The following is an 18,204-nucleotide window of genomic DNA, read 5'->3' as shown; positions in this document are numbered from 1 at the left end:
CGGGCCGCGGCAGCAGCCGCGCGTCACGGGAGCGCGAGGCGGTGGCGAGCGGGAACAAAGGGGATCGAGGCGGCGCAGCGGCGGCGGCTCCGCCGGGGGGAGGCACCGGCTGGGCGCGGGGGGTGTGGGAGGAGGAGGAGGAGGGTCGCCAAACTGCTGCCACTTCGTCGGCCGTGAGCGGCACTCGCTGGCGGCGGCGGCGGCAGCATCCCGCCCCTCGCTGCATGGCAGCCCAGTGAGGGAGGAGCGGGCGAGGGTCTGGAGCTGCCCGGAAGCCGAGGGAGCCAGCGCCGGCGGCAGCAGCGCCCGCCGCCCTCCCGCCGGGATGCGCCCCGCTCTCCGCTGAGGCGCAGCCCCGCCGCGATGCTCTCCCCCGAGCGCCACCGCCACCACCGCCACCCCCCGCCGCCGCAGCCGCCGCCGCCGCCGCACCACTCGCCGCAGCCCAGCCATGTCGTGGCCACCATCGAGAACCTGCCGGCGGAGGGCGGCAGTGGCGGCGGCAGGAGCGGCATCTCCGCGCCCTCCTCCAGCGTGCGCCAGAGGATCAGGAAAGTGCTGAACAGGTGAGGCCAGGGGATGGAGCGGGGCTCTGGCTACACGGCACGGTGCCGCTCGCCCTGGGGCGCGCAGGTCCCGAGGGTCGCCGTCGGAGGGGCCCCGACCCGGCCCGGCCCGACTCGGCTCGGCTCGGTTCGGCTCCCCCTCGGTTCGGGCTGGTCTGGGCTGGGCAGGGCTGGCAGCGCCTTTGCCCACAGAAGCCCCGGGCGGGCAGGGAGTGACGGCGCGGAACCTCCCCCGGCCCATTGTTGCCTCCGAGGCGGCGGCGTGAGCCGCCAGCCCGCGCCCTCCCCGCCGGTGCCGGTGCCGATGGCACCTGCCGTGCCCACAGGCACAGCCTCCGCAGCGGAGCCCCCGCGCCTCCCGCCGGCTCCGGCTTTCCCGGCCGGTCACGGACAGGCGCGGGGCGGCGGGAGCAGGCAGCAGACATCCCCGCTGCCGCAGCCCGGCCGGTGGCGGGGGCGCCGCCGGGGAAGTTGGAGCGCGGGCGGCGGGCGAGAGGGCGACGGGGAAGGGGCGGCCCCTGGGGCTCCCGGCCGGGGTCCGTCAGCGGCGGCCGGGCGCGGCCTGATGCTCCGGGGTTGCCGGGTGGCGTCGCGTGGGATCTCTGCCCGGTTCCGAGCAGCTCGCGTACCCCCGGAGCAACACGCTGGGGCTGCTGGCCGTAGGCGAGCCGCTCGGTTCGCCCCTGCGTGTGGCTCAGAGCGGTCAGTGCAAACAAGGGAAAACTGCAGGGTACTCGGAGTAAATTATTTCACCGAAGGTACAAGAAAACGCTGGAACCATCTTAGTTAGTCCTTTACGCTCCCCTCTCTGCCGGTTGTTTCTTTTGCATTGCATTTGATTAGGGCAGAGGGCTTTACTACGAAACAGAGTCCAGCCAGTGCCTAACTGGTTGCTCTTCTCCAGAAGGGGCTCCTGTCTGAAAAGGCAGCTGGAGCCATCACTTCTGCCTAATGACTCTTACGTGCTAAACAGAGCGGTTGCAGCAATGGGATGGTGCGTACCAGCTTTAGCCTCATTGTCCCGGCTTTAGTTTCAGATTCACGTAACATGGACGAGCTACTGAACACAGCTATTGTAAATGGGTGTTTGAAGATGAAGCTTTTAAATATTAAAAAATTACAACTCCTGCAAGTGTTACATTGTTAAAAATACGTGAAGCTATTTGCTCTCAGAACATCCCTATTACACACAATTAATCAACTGTTACCATTCCAGGAGAATTCCCCAAAGCTTCAGTGACAGAGGAAATACTTGTCTTTGTTATTTGAGCATGACAAAGGTTGAAAAGAAGTTGAAACAAGTAAGAGCTGCTTCAACTCACTTACACATTTTCTTGTACCACATGCATTTTGCAACTTTCCCTATTGAAAGATTGGCTCAATTCCTCATCCCGACAGTCCGTGTCATCTTAGGCGTCCTGTGCTTGCAAGATCCCGCCCTCCTTCTGCTTGGTCATCCTGAGGTGTGTGTCAGTCCTGAAACAAGACACTAGAGAAAAGATGTTTTCCCAGGGGCACCAAGAGAAACGGGAAGATGTGGTGAAGAGGTCAGATACCAAAGCAATAGGCTCTCCTGTGGAAGGGTGGTAACAATGACCTCTGGGGATTCATCAAATTGTCCGCAGTCTTCATGGAGGTGTTGGATTAATTCATACACTTTAAACAGTTACCATGCTTATGCTTGCGTATGACTGAGCTGTAGATAAAATGTCAAATCAGTATTTGATGTTCTTTATATATGATTGTATGATTGAAATGGGAATACCTAGGTTGTGGTGGGGTTTGTTTCATTATGTTAGTTTTTTTTTTAGTTTTTTTTTTCTTTTCTTTGTTTTTTTTCTTTTTATTTAAAGGAGGGGAAGGATAGAAATTTGCTGTGGTGACTGAAGTTCAAATCTGTTCTGATCCATAAACTTGAACCTAGAAATGAGGTCTCACATAGCCCAGAAGAGCAGCCTGAGGAACAGGAGTCAGTCCCTTTTTCATGATTGTTTTCTTACCTCCTCCTCAAACATGAAATAAGAGTAAAATTTTTCCAAATTTATGTGGTTTATGGAGAAGGAGAAGACCTGTTACTGAGGTGTTTGAATTCTTAGCCAGTCCCACACTGTGTATCAATGGAAATTTTTCAAAAGTTAGATTTCCTTCAGTTTCTTTCAACTTTACATGGGAATTGATGTCTCCATGTAACATCACAGCTTTCATCAGTATTTCTGCTGATACAGTGAAATGAATTCTGACAGAATGTTTATATTTTCATTCTCTATGGAAACAATAGTCTGAAAATACATGTGGGAAAGAAATATGTATGCCATATCCCTAAAGAAGTAGGAGACCCCAAGAAACCAAACATTGGCTTTTGCAATTGTTTTTCCCCTGGAAGAGAGTAACACTTTCTCTGTGCTATCTATACTTTGTGTGCACCATTTGCTTGACACCCATTAGTGGAAGGTTCCTAAGTGATTCATTGTACTTCTGTTTTCTGCTGCACAAAGCAGGGGATCTTCAGGCAGAATCAAAATAAAAAGGTTGACAACAGCTGGGGCTGCCAGAAACCTGCTTAGCCTGGTGGAATCACAGAGTAGTTTGGGTTGGAAGGGACCTTTAAAGGTCACCTAATCTAACCCCTGCTGCCATCAGCAGGAACATCTTCGACTAGATCAGGTTGTTCAGAGCCACATCCACCCTCACCCTGATTGTTTCCAGGGATGTGGCATCTACCACATTTCTGGACAGCCTCTTTCAGAGTTTCACCAACCTCATAATAAAAAAAAATTCTTCCTTATATTTAATCTTTTAATTTAAAACTCTTGTTCTGTCACAAGAGGGCCTGCTAAGAAGTCTGTGCCCAGGAAGGGGACAGACTCTGGTGTGGTCAAGGAGGAAACAAGACATCAGGAGAAAGGACACAGACACTGGCAGAAACTGATCATTGTTTCTTTCTCACTTTCTTTGTAGCAGTTCGGTTACCCAGGCACTTGCTGATTGATGAATTGCCTTCCATGGCAATTCAGGAATTAAAATTAAACTAATAAAACAAATTAGAATTGTTTTACAAGCTATGGAAGCTTATTTTAACTTTGCCTTCCAAGCTCTCCTCTCTGTTCACTCAGTAGATCCCGAGGTAATAGAGAAACACTGGAACAACCCCTGCGGGATATTTGGGAGAGAACACACTGAAAGCAGAGCTGGTTGCTTGTAAAAGTCTCTTTCAGTGATCACAGCAAACACTGCACTCTGAAAAAGTTGTCCATAACAAGAAAATAATTCAAAACAAAAATGAATGGTTAGAATTATGAAGGACTGGAGATGCTCAGCACAATTATGGGATTTACTGGAATAGTTTGTGTATAAATTCTGGGCTGCCAGTGATGGTGAACAGGACTTGCTGCAACAGGCTCAAACTCGCTGTTATCCTTGAAGTAGTTGTGGTGCTTAGGGATGTGGCTTAATGTTGGACCTGCTAGTGCTGGGTTACTGGTTGGACTCCAGGATCTTGGAGGTCTTTTCCAACCTTAATGATTCTATGGTTCTGAGTTGGCATAGGGTGACTTTGAGTTGCTGTAGCAAGTCAAAGAGGAAATGTTGTGCTGCAGATGTGCTCCTGGACCTGTGACTCACACCCATGGTCCATAAATCCCATCTGCAGGGCCCCGCCTGGTACCTGCCTTGTGACATTTGCTGAGCAGGTGTCCCTGACTGACTGTGCCCTGCTATGCTGCGGGGAAGAGCAGGAATAGTGATGGCTGCTTGATTGCTTGATTACTTGCTTCCCCAAATTTCTGTGCAGCCAAAATTGGACTCCACAAACTCTGTCTGCTTGTAGAGGACCACTTAATAAGCAGTGACTTACTTGCTCCTCATTGACTCCCACCTCTAGTGGGGAGATAGAAAATAATTATGTGGTTTGGAGTTTTGAGGTTCTCTGTGCCTCTGCCCCAGCAAGCACCTATGAATTTCAGATACCTGTTGGTGGGTCCCAGCTTGCTCCACCTGTCTGTATTCCAGCACAAGAGGCAGCTTGTGTCCCTTTCTTGCACTCCCTGGGTGATCTGAAGGGCAGAGACTCACCTGGCAGATTCTCCTGTGGCCCCTGAAACCTTTTGAACTAATTTACTGGTTGGTCTCACTTTGGGAAGTGTGGTTATCATCTCTTGAGAAGAACTGGACGGACAACAAACATAGCTGAAACACAAGGGGAGCAGGTTGCCAAGTAATCTCTTTGGGGGATTCTTGCAAGTTGTCTCTAAATGAAAGCCAAGAAGCGAGATGCTGCTTATACATGGGCATTAGCTCTGTAGTCCTGGGCAGCAGGACAAGGGGGAAAATGAAGTTCCTGCAAGCAAAATGAGTTAATATCTTAGGTACTATGACACTTATTTTAGCTAAGTAAATGAGATTATTCCTGGAAACAAAAAATCCCGTAGGCGTGTCTATGAACTCAGGTCTCCAGAGACATGTCTAAAGCACTGCTATTGTATTGCTTTCCTTGACAAGGACTTTTTTAGACAGCTGGATGGCACATGCATTTTTCTGGGTTTACCCGCTTCTATCTGTTAGAGCTTCCTTAAGGAATACGAGTTATAAAGTCTGGCTGTGCCTTATCTTGCTGTTTCAAGGTTGTCTTCATGGGCTTTTTCTTGCTGGCAGTTGCTGAATGGCACTTTGTATTTCTCAGAAGTTTCCTAAAAATCATATCAGAATATTAGAGACATACTCAACTTGAATCAGAAAATGGAATAAGAGTTATTTCAGCCATTCAGTCCCATCTCATCTTTTAAATAGGTTTGTTCTCTGCACTAGTGAATTGCAAAAGTTATCTATGGAACAGTGTGACTTTGCTTCTTTGCTCACTGATTTACTTTGTCAAGTAAATTTCAGCCTTATGTAAAAGCCACTGCATGGTCTGATTCCTGTCTTAGGAAAATGAAGAAAAAAGTGTTTCTAATAAGTATAATTCATTAAATTAGGCAGGATGTATTGAACAAAATTATATGAAGAAAAGCAATTTAGATTCTTTTTGAAAGAAAGCTAGTCTGTTTGGGTTCAGTCTGAGTAAAACTTTTGATTTTTTAGTGTGTTACAGGCCCAATTCCTCCCTGATACTGGAGTTGAGGAAGCTTGGCCCACTAGCTGACTAACTTTGAACTTGACCTGTGTGTCAAAGCTACTGACTCTTCAGGGATGAGAGCTGTTTAAATGGGATTGCAAGCATTGAAAGCTATAACCCAATGTGTTTTTTTTTTCCTAATAACATGCACCTGCATAATAAATCATGCATAGGGATTTTATGTACTAAAAAGAACTTGGAGCTGAATAATAATAAAATTGAGATGATATGTTTCATTGCCCCAAAGCAAAAATGTCTTTCAGTTGACTGATCAGAGAGGCAAACAAACCAAATAATTTATGGCATTTTTCCTTAATGAAAAGCAAGTCAAGGATCAAACATATCATTTATGAATCCAAAAAAAGAGTGAGTATTCATGACCTTCAGTTGCTTTGCTTTCTTCTTCAAAACAAAAGAATTTTCTTCCTTTGGGATTTTTATTCTTAAAAAGTACAAATAGCTCCTGAAAGTCCACCCAGAATAACAGTGACTGTAGAAAAATGAGCCTGAGCTCAATTCAGATAACCACAGTTCTCCTTTTAGGTAAAAATATTTATACCATTCTGAAGTAAGTCAAAGAAAATGAGATCAGAGCATAAATAAAGCAACTAGGTTGGCTTTCTTGTGCCTGTAAGTATTATTCTTTTTGGTTGAGGAAGTGGGAAGGTCATATCTGCCCGTAGGAAAGCATCCTGGCAGAGGATAAAGAAATGAAGTGATGAAAAATTGTCCATTCTTTCCTTTACCCATTAGTCAACTTGTAATCACCATTTTGTAAGCAAACAACTTCTGCAAACTAGCTCTGTTCCCAATGATTAGGGTGCATAAGGGAAGTACCTGTAAAATGGGAGCAAAAGATGCTCTTCCTCTTCTCCAAACAACTTATTTCAGTGAATGCACACATCCTTATTGGCATGCCATAGCACACCCAAAATGCTTTGATTTAGGAGCGAAGATCAGCTAAAGTACAAAAGGCTTCCATGTTTTTCATGTAGCGTGCACTGGAAATCTGTCCAAGTTTGGTTTCAAAGTGTCATTTCCAAACAGATTTAGAAGCCAGGATTGGGAAGCTTTGTCCCTCTTGCCTTTTTTTCGCTCCTGGGAATTTGCACTTAAGGAGATACAAGCCTTGCTGGTCCTGCTCTGAAGTAGGAGTTGTTTGAAGTGATGTGATATCCTAAGTGCACTGTAATCCAAACCTGACAGCCCCCATACTGAGTGGGAAAAGATTTCCCTAGGAGGGGCAATTCAGCAAGGCAGAATATGTGGGTGTCTTCTGTCTACCTGTGACATTCAAAATGCCACTCCTTACTGGGTGCCTGTCTGTAAGTGGGAATTTCTGACACTGGCTGTGCTGTGGGCTTTGGGAAGGGGTTACTGCCTCTTGAACTAGGGGGGTTTCAAAGGAGCAGCACCATAAATGGCTCCATAGAGAAAGCGGGAGGAATGGACAGAGTGGCTCTTATGGGATGGACAGAGCAGCTTTAATGTGCTAATGAGGGGAAGGCCAGATGCCAGCAGCGATCAGAAGGGCTCTTTGTGGCTGTGTCTCTTTGGAGATGGCTGGAGTCTCTGTCCTTATCGGGGTTGTTTCTGCAGGCAGAGGGAAACACTGGGGCTATTAGTGAGGTGCTCCCTTCCTTTAAGTCAGCAGATAGCCTTACGGAGTAGCACTTGAATACTGATTAGGGCTAATTACCAAAAAGCTGAGGAAAAAGAAGTTGCTCAAGAAGTTTGACATTAAAAACTACAAAAATTAGCCCCTAAGCCCAACAGCAACAGAAGTCTCGTGCTCAAAGGCTTGTGAGCAGAGCTCAAACTCAGCCGAAATCACCTGTTGCAAGAACAGCTGTATGGGGACTCATAAATTGCTATGACTGTGAAGTGTGTAAGTATTGGTAGTTCTGAGATTCATGTTGTGAACTGCCTACTTTACCTGTCTGTGCTTATTTATGTCTGTCATCCATCTAGCTGAGATTTTTACTGAAAACACTTAAAGTTCTGAAGTTCGCCTTTCAGCTTTCTCCGACTTGGTTTCTCTCCTGATTTAAGAAAACATTTCTTCAATACATATTCACTCTCTGTCATTTTTCTTAAAGACACCAAACGACTGAGGTAGCAGGTGTGACTCCCATGCACCACCTTTTCCTCAGTGCAGGAGGGAGCATCCCCACAGCCTGGGGAGCTGGGGGAGCACACCCATACAGCAGCACAGTGCCCTACACCTGCAGGGAGTGTGCTGGCTTTTTGGGAATGCCATGGCACACGGGGATGACCAAATAATTTCCTAGAGGAGGTGGGTGACCCTTGATCTCACCAGAATGGTCTGTCCACAAATGATGCCATGCAGGCTCCACAGTAAAAAATAGGGATGCTTATCAAGCCAGTCTTCTGTTTATAGCTGATACAGTAACTTCAGTCCATAATTTCAGATTCCCTTTGGTGTGGTGGTCACCTTTGCTTCCTTACACTATCTGTTCCTCATGTAATATGAGAGGTCACACTCAGAGGGATCTGACCTGTGGCAACCTGTAGGAACTTTTGGAGCTGGATGGTGAATCGTCTCTTTTGCTGTAACTTTTTTTTCCTATCAGAAAATGTAGACAAGTCAAAACCTTCTCAAGAAGGATTGGTCTTTTTCAAGACTGTGTTTAGTAAGGTTTCCTATGTCCAGACTAGATTTTTTTTGATTGGAGAACAAGTAAAACTTCATGGTAATCTGGTGGTGGTGGGAGTGCTTATGTAGGAGAACATGATTAATTCTTCTTTGCTGCATCCCTGAAGGCAGCTGTAAGCACATGTACTTTGAGATTCCCTTGGGATGAAGGTCATGGTTTTGTCTTGATGCAAAACGTGAGAAATTTTGAAAATTAAAAGTTTACAACTAGAAGATGCTTTCCTCCCCACGCCCCCAGCTCATCTTCCAAGGCATTTCAGGCTTCAAGGTGCTCATTTACAAAAGCACGCTGTGCTTGAAACAGATTGCTGCATCTCTAATACAGATAAATGAAGTAATTTATGTCCAATAACAAGACCATAACCCTAGTGTTAATTTCAGCCTGTAAGCCAGTATTAGCTGATAATGAAATGAAAACAAAATTTGAAACATTTTTGGTGATGTCCATTAGTTTACTTAGTCCTCTTTGGCGTTCATTTGTCAAAGGAGCTGTTGTGTGTGTGTCCAGAAGTATGTAATTCAACTGCACTGATTTTAAAATGGTGCTGTCTTCTGGGCCACATTTATTCTCGTTAGTTTTCTCATCTGGCAAGTGTTTTTTGATGGCAGTTGGCTTTTCCTGCTTTCCATTTGGTAGAAATGGAATATGAGTTAAGAGGGGTGTAAGTCTTTCCCCGTCTTTGGTGAAATAGAGAAGAAGCCCTTGGCATTGTGGGAGGGAGATGCCAGAATCTGTTCCTGCTCTGATACCTCTTTATCAACTCTTCAAAGCAGAAGAGAGCTCCACAGCTCCACTCCTGGATCTCTCCAGTCTAATAACTAAAATTCTGGTCCTTAATGTAGCCTTGAGGTGGCTATCTCAGAGCTTTTCAGGGAAGGGGGAGTTTGAGGGAGCTGGGCTGGGCTGAATAAGAGTGGTGGCTGCAAGGTAGAAGTGGGGGGAATTCTCTCTCCTTGTTGTTGAAGAGAGGAGGTAGATGGCTAACTCTTCAAGAGGAGGCCTGAAGTGAGTCACTGAAAGGCAGGGGCCAAGTGCTCTGAGGAGGGATAAGGCATAAGCTGTACCCTGTATGATGCTTTCTGGTTTTTACCAAGATTTCGGTCTCTGTCTACCCAGGTGCCTCTGTGGCTTTCCCAGGGTGCAATATTATTCTGCACGGATCTTTTGGGGTTTTTTTTTCCCTATGATGGTGAGACAAATGCTAGAAAATACTTATTAAAATTAAATTATTACCTTGTGATTATTTTAAGTCCTGGTATTTTTTTTAAAATTTAAACAGCTTGGTATTTCTGGTGGCTTCTGCAGTGTAATGTGGGCCATTTGCCTTCCAAAATCTCTTCCTACTTGAAGCTGACTGCTGTAATGAAATAAAGGGTTTCTTTCCTGTTGCTGCTTTCCTTTTCTCTCTCTGCTGCTGTTGCTACAGACATGAAATGCTTTTGAATATTCTTTTTAACTCACTCCTGTCAGTATATTGAGGTCTGTAGGGATTGTCCTGGGTAGTCTGAAAGTGAGAAAGGACAGAAAATAGCAAGTAGGATGGGTAGAGTTGAGCAGTGAGCTGCAAAATATTTTAATGGGTATGGGATTTGATACTTGAAGGAAGTAAAACTTTAATGTTGTAGACATAATTTTCATCAGGCTGGGTATGAGGATTAAGTACCCTTAGGCAGAAAAAGTTTCCAAGTTTCCAAAAGTTTCCCATATAGTGGGGAAAAAGCCATCACCCAAATATAAGTCATGATCAACTGAAGGGCCTCCTTGTCTTGGTTTGGGAAAAATTTGGAAGGGGACTTCCTAAAGGATGATTCCCTAGAGGGCAAAATTCAGCGGCCCTTCTCCCAACTTCTTTGGGAGAAAAGTTGAAAAAACTGTTTATTTAACAAGCAAAGTATTCACAAGCATAAACAAGAAAAATATTAAACAATAAAACCTCTCACTGTCCTCAAGAGATGGCAAATTCAGAAAGTCCTTCTGTAGTTCAGAGAGAGTCCTTTGTGGGTGTTTCTTGGCTCATTGAGTGTCTCTCAGTCCCTTTGGTGCTGGAATGCAGTGTCCTGGGCCCTGGACACTGGTGTGACCTCCCAATGTGTTTTCTGGATTTTTGGTCCAGAGCAGGTTCGAACAGTTCCAGGAAAAGAAAAAGCCACAGCCCAGGGAACTTTTCTGCCTCAGCTAGCTAAAAAAAACTGACTAAAAAGCAAAGGAGAGCTCTCTCCTGCTGTCTGTCCATGCTGCAGACAACACAGTCCATGAGAAGGAAAGCTGAAGCTCTTATCTCTGTGTTTTTGAAAACATCATGAAAAAATACCACCTCTTTTCCTTCTCCCCCTCTTCACTCTCAGATCTAGTTTTAAAGGCACACGACTTACTTCTGAGCTAAACAGATGAATGGGGATACAATTCAGCATCAAAAAGTCACCCCAGGACACTCCTTTTCCTGCACAACCTACCAGACATGCACAGGTAACTTCCAGTCAGATTTGGATACCTGACCTCTGCTCTCAGGTGCCTGATGTAGAAAAAGGACTTTCAGCATTTGCAGAGGTGCTGTCCAGCTTGTGCCAGAGCATACAGAACCTGTGGGTAGCCCTGGAGACCTTGTTCCATTGCTGCCTCCTCACATTCTTCTGCCAAAGCTGCTTTTTGCTCATGCTCACCAGCAGTTTTTGACAGTATACTTCAGGGGTTTCTTTTTGGGTCCATTCTGTTGTGGGGGAATCATGCCTTCAATAACATCCAGTAGATTTCAGAACATTTGGAGGATTTAATCTAGAAGCACAGGGGCAAGGTGGTGTGATGGTTATCATACATGGATGAAGGCTCCTCTCACTGGCACTGAAAAGGAAAATTCCAAGTTTTCTCTCATTTAAACATAATGGTGACAGCAGAACAACTGTGCAGTAGCAGAAATGCACTCAGGCACTGAGGCAGAGTGGCCAAGGTAAGATGCAGTGCCATGATGGTGATTGAAGGGTTGCCAGAAATGAAACAGTTGCATTGGATTTGTGTTAACCAAGCAAAATCTCTGGGGTTCAGAGTTGGTCCTCCTCTAGAGAGGATACTTGAGTTTAAGACACCAGGTAATTCCCTAGTTATTGACTTGCAAAATTCTGTCTGTGACTGTGTGTAAGCATGTGATATCTTTTAGTTACCTAAAATCAACTTCCCATTATAAATAAATAAATTCCAGCTCATTCCAACTTGTACCAGAATTTCTGTTAAATTTGATGACTGAAATTGTCCCTAAGTATTGATTTGGTATGCATCACTGTGTTAATGGAACTTATTATTACTCAGCCAGATTAATTTATTAGATTTATCCCTACATTACAACCTATAGATGTATTGAGACATGAGCCCACAGGATCAATACCAATTTCTTTCTTCATTTATGAATGTTCTTACTAACATCCAAAACACTGTTACACTCAAGAGTATTTAGCTGCCATTTATTGTGAAGCATTACAACCCAACAAATTTAAATTTGTCTTTTTTCTTTGTCCTTTAATGATTATTTTTCCATTTATCTGGGCACTTGTTGGAACAAAATGCCAAGCATCAAGCTTCAAATGAGTCATGGTCATACTCCAATCATTGGGTCTAGCAGTAACTTAGGTGTGCAAAATCAGGGCTCTGAGACCAGACCTAATCTTTGAGATGCATTTTGGCTGCTGTTCCATGTGGCAGGCCCAAAGAGGGAGAGGGAACAAAGGTACAAATGTAACTTCTCCTCAGCTGCCTGCCAAATGTGCTGTATTTGCATGTTTCCCTTTGAGCAGCGGCCATGCGTGCATTTATCTTTCAGAAGCAGCAGCGTTTGGCTGAGGAGCAGTTGCAAAGACCAGCTGAAATGGGCAACTGATGTGGAGCTCATTCACTTGCTTCCAGAGCCTGAGCTGTTGAAAGCTCATGGTGGGAAGTAAAAGAAGTGGGGTCCAGAAGAAATATGGGGTAAGAAAGCTGTTTGATCACTTCTGCCTCTGCTGCAATTCAAGACTGGTAGACAGTGCTGATGGCAGGGAAAGACAAGTCTTCAGACAGTCCTAACCCTGGCATTTCTATTCCCATCACAGCTCCAGTGGTGCTTGGGGATAATGTCATTCCTTCCCCTGGACAGACCAGAAATGTTCTGTAACTCTCAGGAAGAGGGTTGCAGAGACTGTTTGGTCTCAGCCCAGCCTTCAGTGCAATTCTAAGCAGCTCACCAGACATTTATGTGGAGAAATCTCCAGCAGCTGCATTTGCACAGAGATAATGTTTCATCCAGTGATCTGTGAGGTGAAACTCTGTAAAACTCACTCTTCTCCAGACAGTCTTTTTTTTCCAGTAAAAGTTGCTGTATTCACTGAGTATGCTTCTTATCTGGCCAATTTTTGGCTTGTATTTAACTGTTGCTGCTGTAGCTGCTGCTTGTGCACCACTGCAGTTACTGGCCATTAAAACCTCAAGCCCGATAAAAGAAATACAGCATGCACAAAAAGGATCAGCCAGGTGATCCTTTTTCCCCCCTAAAGGGGGAAAAATCACCCCCAAAAATATCATATAAGTAGGCATCAGAGTCAAAAAAAGGGGTGAGTTGCCCCATGAATACTGTCTGCCTGACCCAGCTGTGGGGTTTGGGACCAAAGCCAGAGCAGGACGATTTGTGTCATCCTGACTGTGCAAGACTAAATGTTACAGGACAGCTGGTGGACAAAATGCAGCTTTCCAACCTGTGTGCAGTGCAGGACAGGGAGGAGCAGGCTTTTCCCTGTTTTGTTTTCAGGAGAAGCTGTATTGCAGCAGCAGATGAGGGGAAATACTGTGTTTAAAGGTCTTGGAGAGAAGTTACATACAGTAGCTTCTGATTTACAGTCCAGAATTGGACACCAATTGGTTTTTTTGGCCCTGGGTGGATCTCTCAACCTTGCTGGGTCTGGTTCAGCACCTGTAAAATGGGGGCAATTAAACTTAACTACCCGGAAGAGTTGTTGATTAGTTAATGCTTGTGCAAAGCTACACAGTGCTATAAAACAGAGCATAGTACTCAGAAACATCTGGTTTGCAGTTACTGTAGTGCTTCTCTGAAGCTTTATGGGCAAACTTTGCCAAGAAACAAAATGATTAATGTGTGCAATACACGTAGGCATTGGGAGATGAGGAGCAGACGGCTTTTCCAAAGCATCTAACTTTCCTCAGGTACATTCTCTCAAAATACAAGAGGCTTCCCAAGAGCACCTGAAGTGGCCTGGGAATGAAAGCAGTGTCAGGTGAATTTGAGGCTGCAGAATGAGGCTCTGGCAGGTGGCAGAAGAGCTCCTTGCTCCACTCCTATCTTCTTGTTCTTATTCTTGACCCTGCCCAGCTTCTTCCCCCTTTGTTTTTCTGATGGAACTTTGCACGGTAGCATTGAAAAAAAGGTTGGTGGTTTGATTCAGATGGGAAAAAAAATGGGGAAAAGTTTCTGCCATTGTTGGTTTGTGTTTCCAGATGGATCTTAACTCCAGTGTAGTTTATCCTGTGGCTACACACACATGGGCTCCGAGGCTGGTACATAGTGGAGTCTGGGGTAGTTGAAGTTCTCCTGACACTGGAGATGGTCCCACAAGCCATGTTACCCAGACACAAAAGGTGTTGCCATCACAGAACTTAGAAAGTGTGCTATTGAGCTAACTCTTTTTCCTGCCCCCAAAGACAAGTTACACTGCTTTCATTGGAGATGTGTATGGCAGCAGAGAGCAACCATTTGGTGAAGAGCTGATCCTGGCTGAAGCTCATCATACTGTGTGTGAAACTCTGCTAACAAAAGGGATGGAGCTAAGAATGTGCTAGAGACCAGCTTGTAATAATTTCTGAGATTTGCATGTTGACTATTACTTGAGATACTTACAATGTGAATGTGTGCACTATATGAATAATGCGTTGATTTGGTTTAATAGGAGATTGTTAAGAAATAGAAGCAGTGGTGGAGGGAAGAAACCATTTCCAAATCCATCACTCCTTCAATAATACCTAGAAATTATTAAGAGAAGGTCACAAGTTACCTCATGTGAAGTTTCAGCTTCTCAGTCATTTTACATAGCTAGGTAAGATGAACATGAGCTAAGGCTGAGGGATGAGTTTATCATGAATATCATGAACTGCCAAAAGAAGGTTGCACTTCTGTCTCTTCCCTGCTCCTGGCCAAATTACTCCTCCTGCTTTTGCTAAACCAGGTCTGTTTTCTGTCACAGGCAGATCACTAAAATCACAGATCATTAACCCAGCTGAAAGAAGTTGCTGTTGTAGATGGGTTTTTAGCTAACTTTTGATTAAACTAGTGCCTCAACTGATGATGAAAGGAAGTACGCTGTGAGCAGGGAGGTGCAAGGGCAGAAGAGGTGAGGAAAACAGGGATGGGAGGTAAAAGAAACTGGAAAGAAGGAAGGGAAAGTATATCTCTCTGTGATCTCAAGCTTTTTATTTGGCTCATTTGTATTGTAATACTGTGCCTGAGCTAACTACTTACTGCCAAAGTCCTCAGCTTCCTCTTGCCTTCTTGTTACAAACTTTAGTGTGATGTTCGTGATGAAATGAACACATGTGAGACCTGTTGGCTATTGACAGCTGGTAAACAATCAGCTGTAGCCAATTCCTCCCTCAGGTAGGGGGGAAGAAGTGTGAGTATACGCAGAGAGGACAAAGAAGGTTTCCAGAGAGCAGGTAGTGTGATTCTGAATGGGGTGGTGGAAAAGTGTGCGCTGTTAGACCTGTAAGTACTTGCTCTTGGAGGTGATGGGGGAGGTGTGATGCAGCCCTAAATTGACAGTAGTCTTTTTTGTTACAGGTTAAATTTATTTGTTTTTAGGCAAGCCTGAGTTCAGTGAGGAAAGGCATTTGTGAAAAACCTTAGTGTAAGCATGCTCTGTGTTTCCCTGTTGATAGAAAATGGAAGGAGAGCCTTATCCATGAAACAGGTTCTTTTTCACAGTAAATAAAAGAGCAGGCACATGTTCAGCAGGTCTAAAATTATTATATCTGGTGTGCAGCAGTGCTTCTGTGTGCTTTGTGACTCACTTCTGCCTGCCTGCCTGCCAAGGTGTGCAGTAACTTCTTTGCCGTGGCTGACTAGAAAAATAGCCCAATCAGCAGTGGCCAAAATTGGTGGCCACTGAACAGGATTGTCTCCCTTTCCATGATGGCATGTGATGTATTAGAGCATTCTCCTACAGTCCAGTGTGAATTGCTGTTATTATTTGGCTGATGTGATCTTGGAGGCTTATTGCCATTCCCTGATCTCTTTCTTCCTGGAGCCAGCAGCCGTGCACAAGCTTTCCCAAAACTGCCTCTGATCTGCAATCCCGTAACTTCAGTTACCAAAACAGGTTTTTAAGAGCAAAATATCCACCAATTTGGCCACCTTGGGAATGGTCACAAGAGTGTAGTGACATAGATAGTTTTCTGGAAGCATTTCTCTGTTAGCCCTGCTTCCCAAATCGATCCTGTATCCTCCTAGCTGTTGTATTTTACTTGCAGTAGTGTTGTATAGAGGTACTGCAAAATTCCAAAGTATCAGTTCACAACAACTTCTTCTCTCCTAGAGCAAGCAAATCCTTTTTGTATTTAGAGCACCAAAAGCACAGGTAAGGAGGAAAAGGGAGTGATCATCTTCAGATTGGGACGATGTCTGTGAGTAGGAGTAGAGGCTCTGTTGATATTTAAAGAAACAATATAACAGTACATCACCCTTCTCACTGCCAGGGAAAAAAACCCAAACCCCCAAAAAACGAAACCCACAAAGAAATACCACCAAACCCAGCAACCTTGCTACAGGGCGTTATAGAGCTATTTGTGTTTTGATACCAAAATGAGTGTGCAGGAAGCTAGGGAAGAAGCTTTCAGGAAAATTCTGCCAGTGTTTGAATCCCATTTGCTGGGAGCAGAGAAATGCAACACAACGAAAACTTACTTTTTCTGTCTGTGTTAAAGTATGCTTCTGTGGCATTAAAAATTAATTATCATGTAGGGAAGGACCTGCTTCTTGCTGTTTTGGTGTCTCCTGATGACCATGGCTCTGATCTTAGGTAGGCAGAGGTAGACAATGAACTAGCTTGCAGGTGTGTGGTGGTATAACCCCACTGGCTGTTTTTTCAAACTCGGTGATAGTGTTGTCCTGAAAGGACAAGGGAAAGAAGATGAAATACTTATGGTGTGAGTAAAGAAAATACGTTATCAATGCAGGAAAAAGTGGTATGTCAGTTCTTTCTTAAGATGGACTCCTAGCCAGACCCCAAAGTACATGATCATCCCCAGTTTTGTTTCCTTTGCCTGTCCGACTTTCTCCTTTCATCCCCTGACATACAGCCTCCCTCCACAGCCACAGCAGCACCATGGTTTCAATATTTCCTGTAGAGTGAGGGGAGAGAGAGTCCCCCATGCCTGGTTAAGAGGGTCTATTATAGAGGATTAACTGTGCCCAAACAATGAGGCCCCTCGAGGAGCCCGGTACCCTTTTGAGATGCGTGTGTGGATAAGAGGGCACACTGCTGTCCCTGTGTCCCAGCCCAAGTGCGTGTGGTTCCATGCCCTGGTTGCTATGACAATTAATCGTGTCTTTTAAGGGCTGGTGCCGACTACAGAGCCCTGTAAATTGCCTGAAAGACTAGTTAAAGCTGCTCCTCAGGCACCTCTATTTGCTTTTACCCACCCCCCCCCCCAAAAAAAAAAAAGGGATGGAGAGGTTTTCTGCTTCCTACTTGTAAAAAAAGCTGGAGTAACTTGGTATATGCTTTTAGACTGGCTCTCACTTTGCTGAGCATGATGGAACATGAATTTTTTCTGAAGAACAGCTGTAAAATAGACAGGGATGTGGTGCCTTCCAGCTCTGTGCATGTCATCTTCATGTGACCAGCAGACTGTGCGTGCCTGGGAAATGTAAGTAGTATAGTCTTCAAGAGGTGTGCATGGACTCTTTTGTGTTTGTTTGTTTGTTTTTACTGGAAGGTTTGCACTAGGCAATTAATGTATATGTCTTTGGCTTTTCTTTGTACCTTAAAAAAGAGCAATGGGGAATTTCTGTGGTGTCTCGACCTACAAGACTGTACTCTGTATTTGCCTGTGTGCCAAGGTAAGGGGAGAGAAACAGATGTTTCCCATGTCATTAGTCCAGAAACCTGAACAGCAGTGAAAGCAAATATTCTTAAAAGTTTTCCTGTAGGTTAAAGCCCTGTTCATTGGAAAGGCAGGCCTAACTCCCTCAGTACATTATTAGAATGGTTGGAAAAATATGTCCAGAAGTTTGAGAAGTTGTTTTTTTTTTTTTTTCTTCCTTAAAGGCACTAAAGTCTCTGTTACCTTTAATATTGCTTCTCAGGGAAGAAAAAAAACCACCAACACCAAACCCCATGAAGGGAAACAAGTTTAAAGGGATGTTATCAAATGCACAATATTCTCTCTTAACCTTAAACAAAAGGAGAGGTGCAATTCAGCACAGTCTCTCTTTTTTAAATGAATGTCACCTTGATATAAACACATTTGTATACACAACATATGTCTGAGGAAACTTACAATTGCTTTTACTGGAGACAGTGGGCAAGATGTTGAGATTGTTTGGTATGTCATATCAGAGTCAAATGTGCTAAAATAGATTAGGTAACTTTGATTATCAGAAATATTAATAGTTGTGTGCCCTCAGTGCATGCTATGTATCCTAGTTTTGGGTGACTAATTTTGTCCCACTGGTAAAAGAAACATGAATGTGCCAACTGCCATCATAGGTGTAAAATACTGGCTTGCTTTCCATTTGTAATTTCAGTACTTGAGGAGCATCGGGGACTAATGTTGATAGTTAAGCTGTGGCTGAAGAAATAGTTGTGTTCCATCTCTTGTA

At 44.7% G+C, this 18,204-nt stretch overlaps 1 protein-coding gene across 1 annotated transcript in view; it reads left to right on the top strand.

Annotated features, from left to right (window-relative positions):
* Positions 1-363: 363 nt before the first annotated feature.
* Positions 364-18,204, top strand: part of SLC35F1 (solute carrier family 35 member F1) — a 227,662-nt gene continuing 209,821 nt past the window's right edge. Inside the window, exon 1 of the mRNA XM_030236375.2 lies at positions 364-566. Coding sequence (XP_030092235.1) covers positions 364-566 — 203 coding nt within the window. The remainder of the gene's footprint in view (positions 567-18,204) is intronic.

Source organism: Serinus canaria, chromosome 3 (assembly GCF_022539315.1).
Source record: "Serinus canaria isolate serCan28SL12 chromosome 3, serCan2020, whole genome shotgun sequence".
NCBI lineage: Eukaryota > Metazoa > Chordata > Aves > Passeriformes > Fringillidae > Serinus > Serinus canaria.
This window is presented reverse-complemented; position numbering and strand designations above follow the sequence as displayed.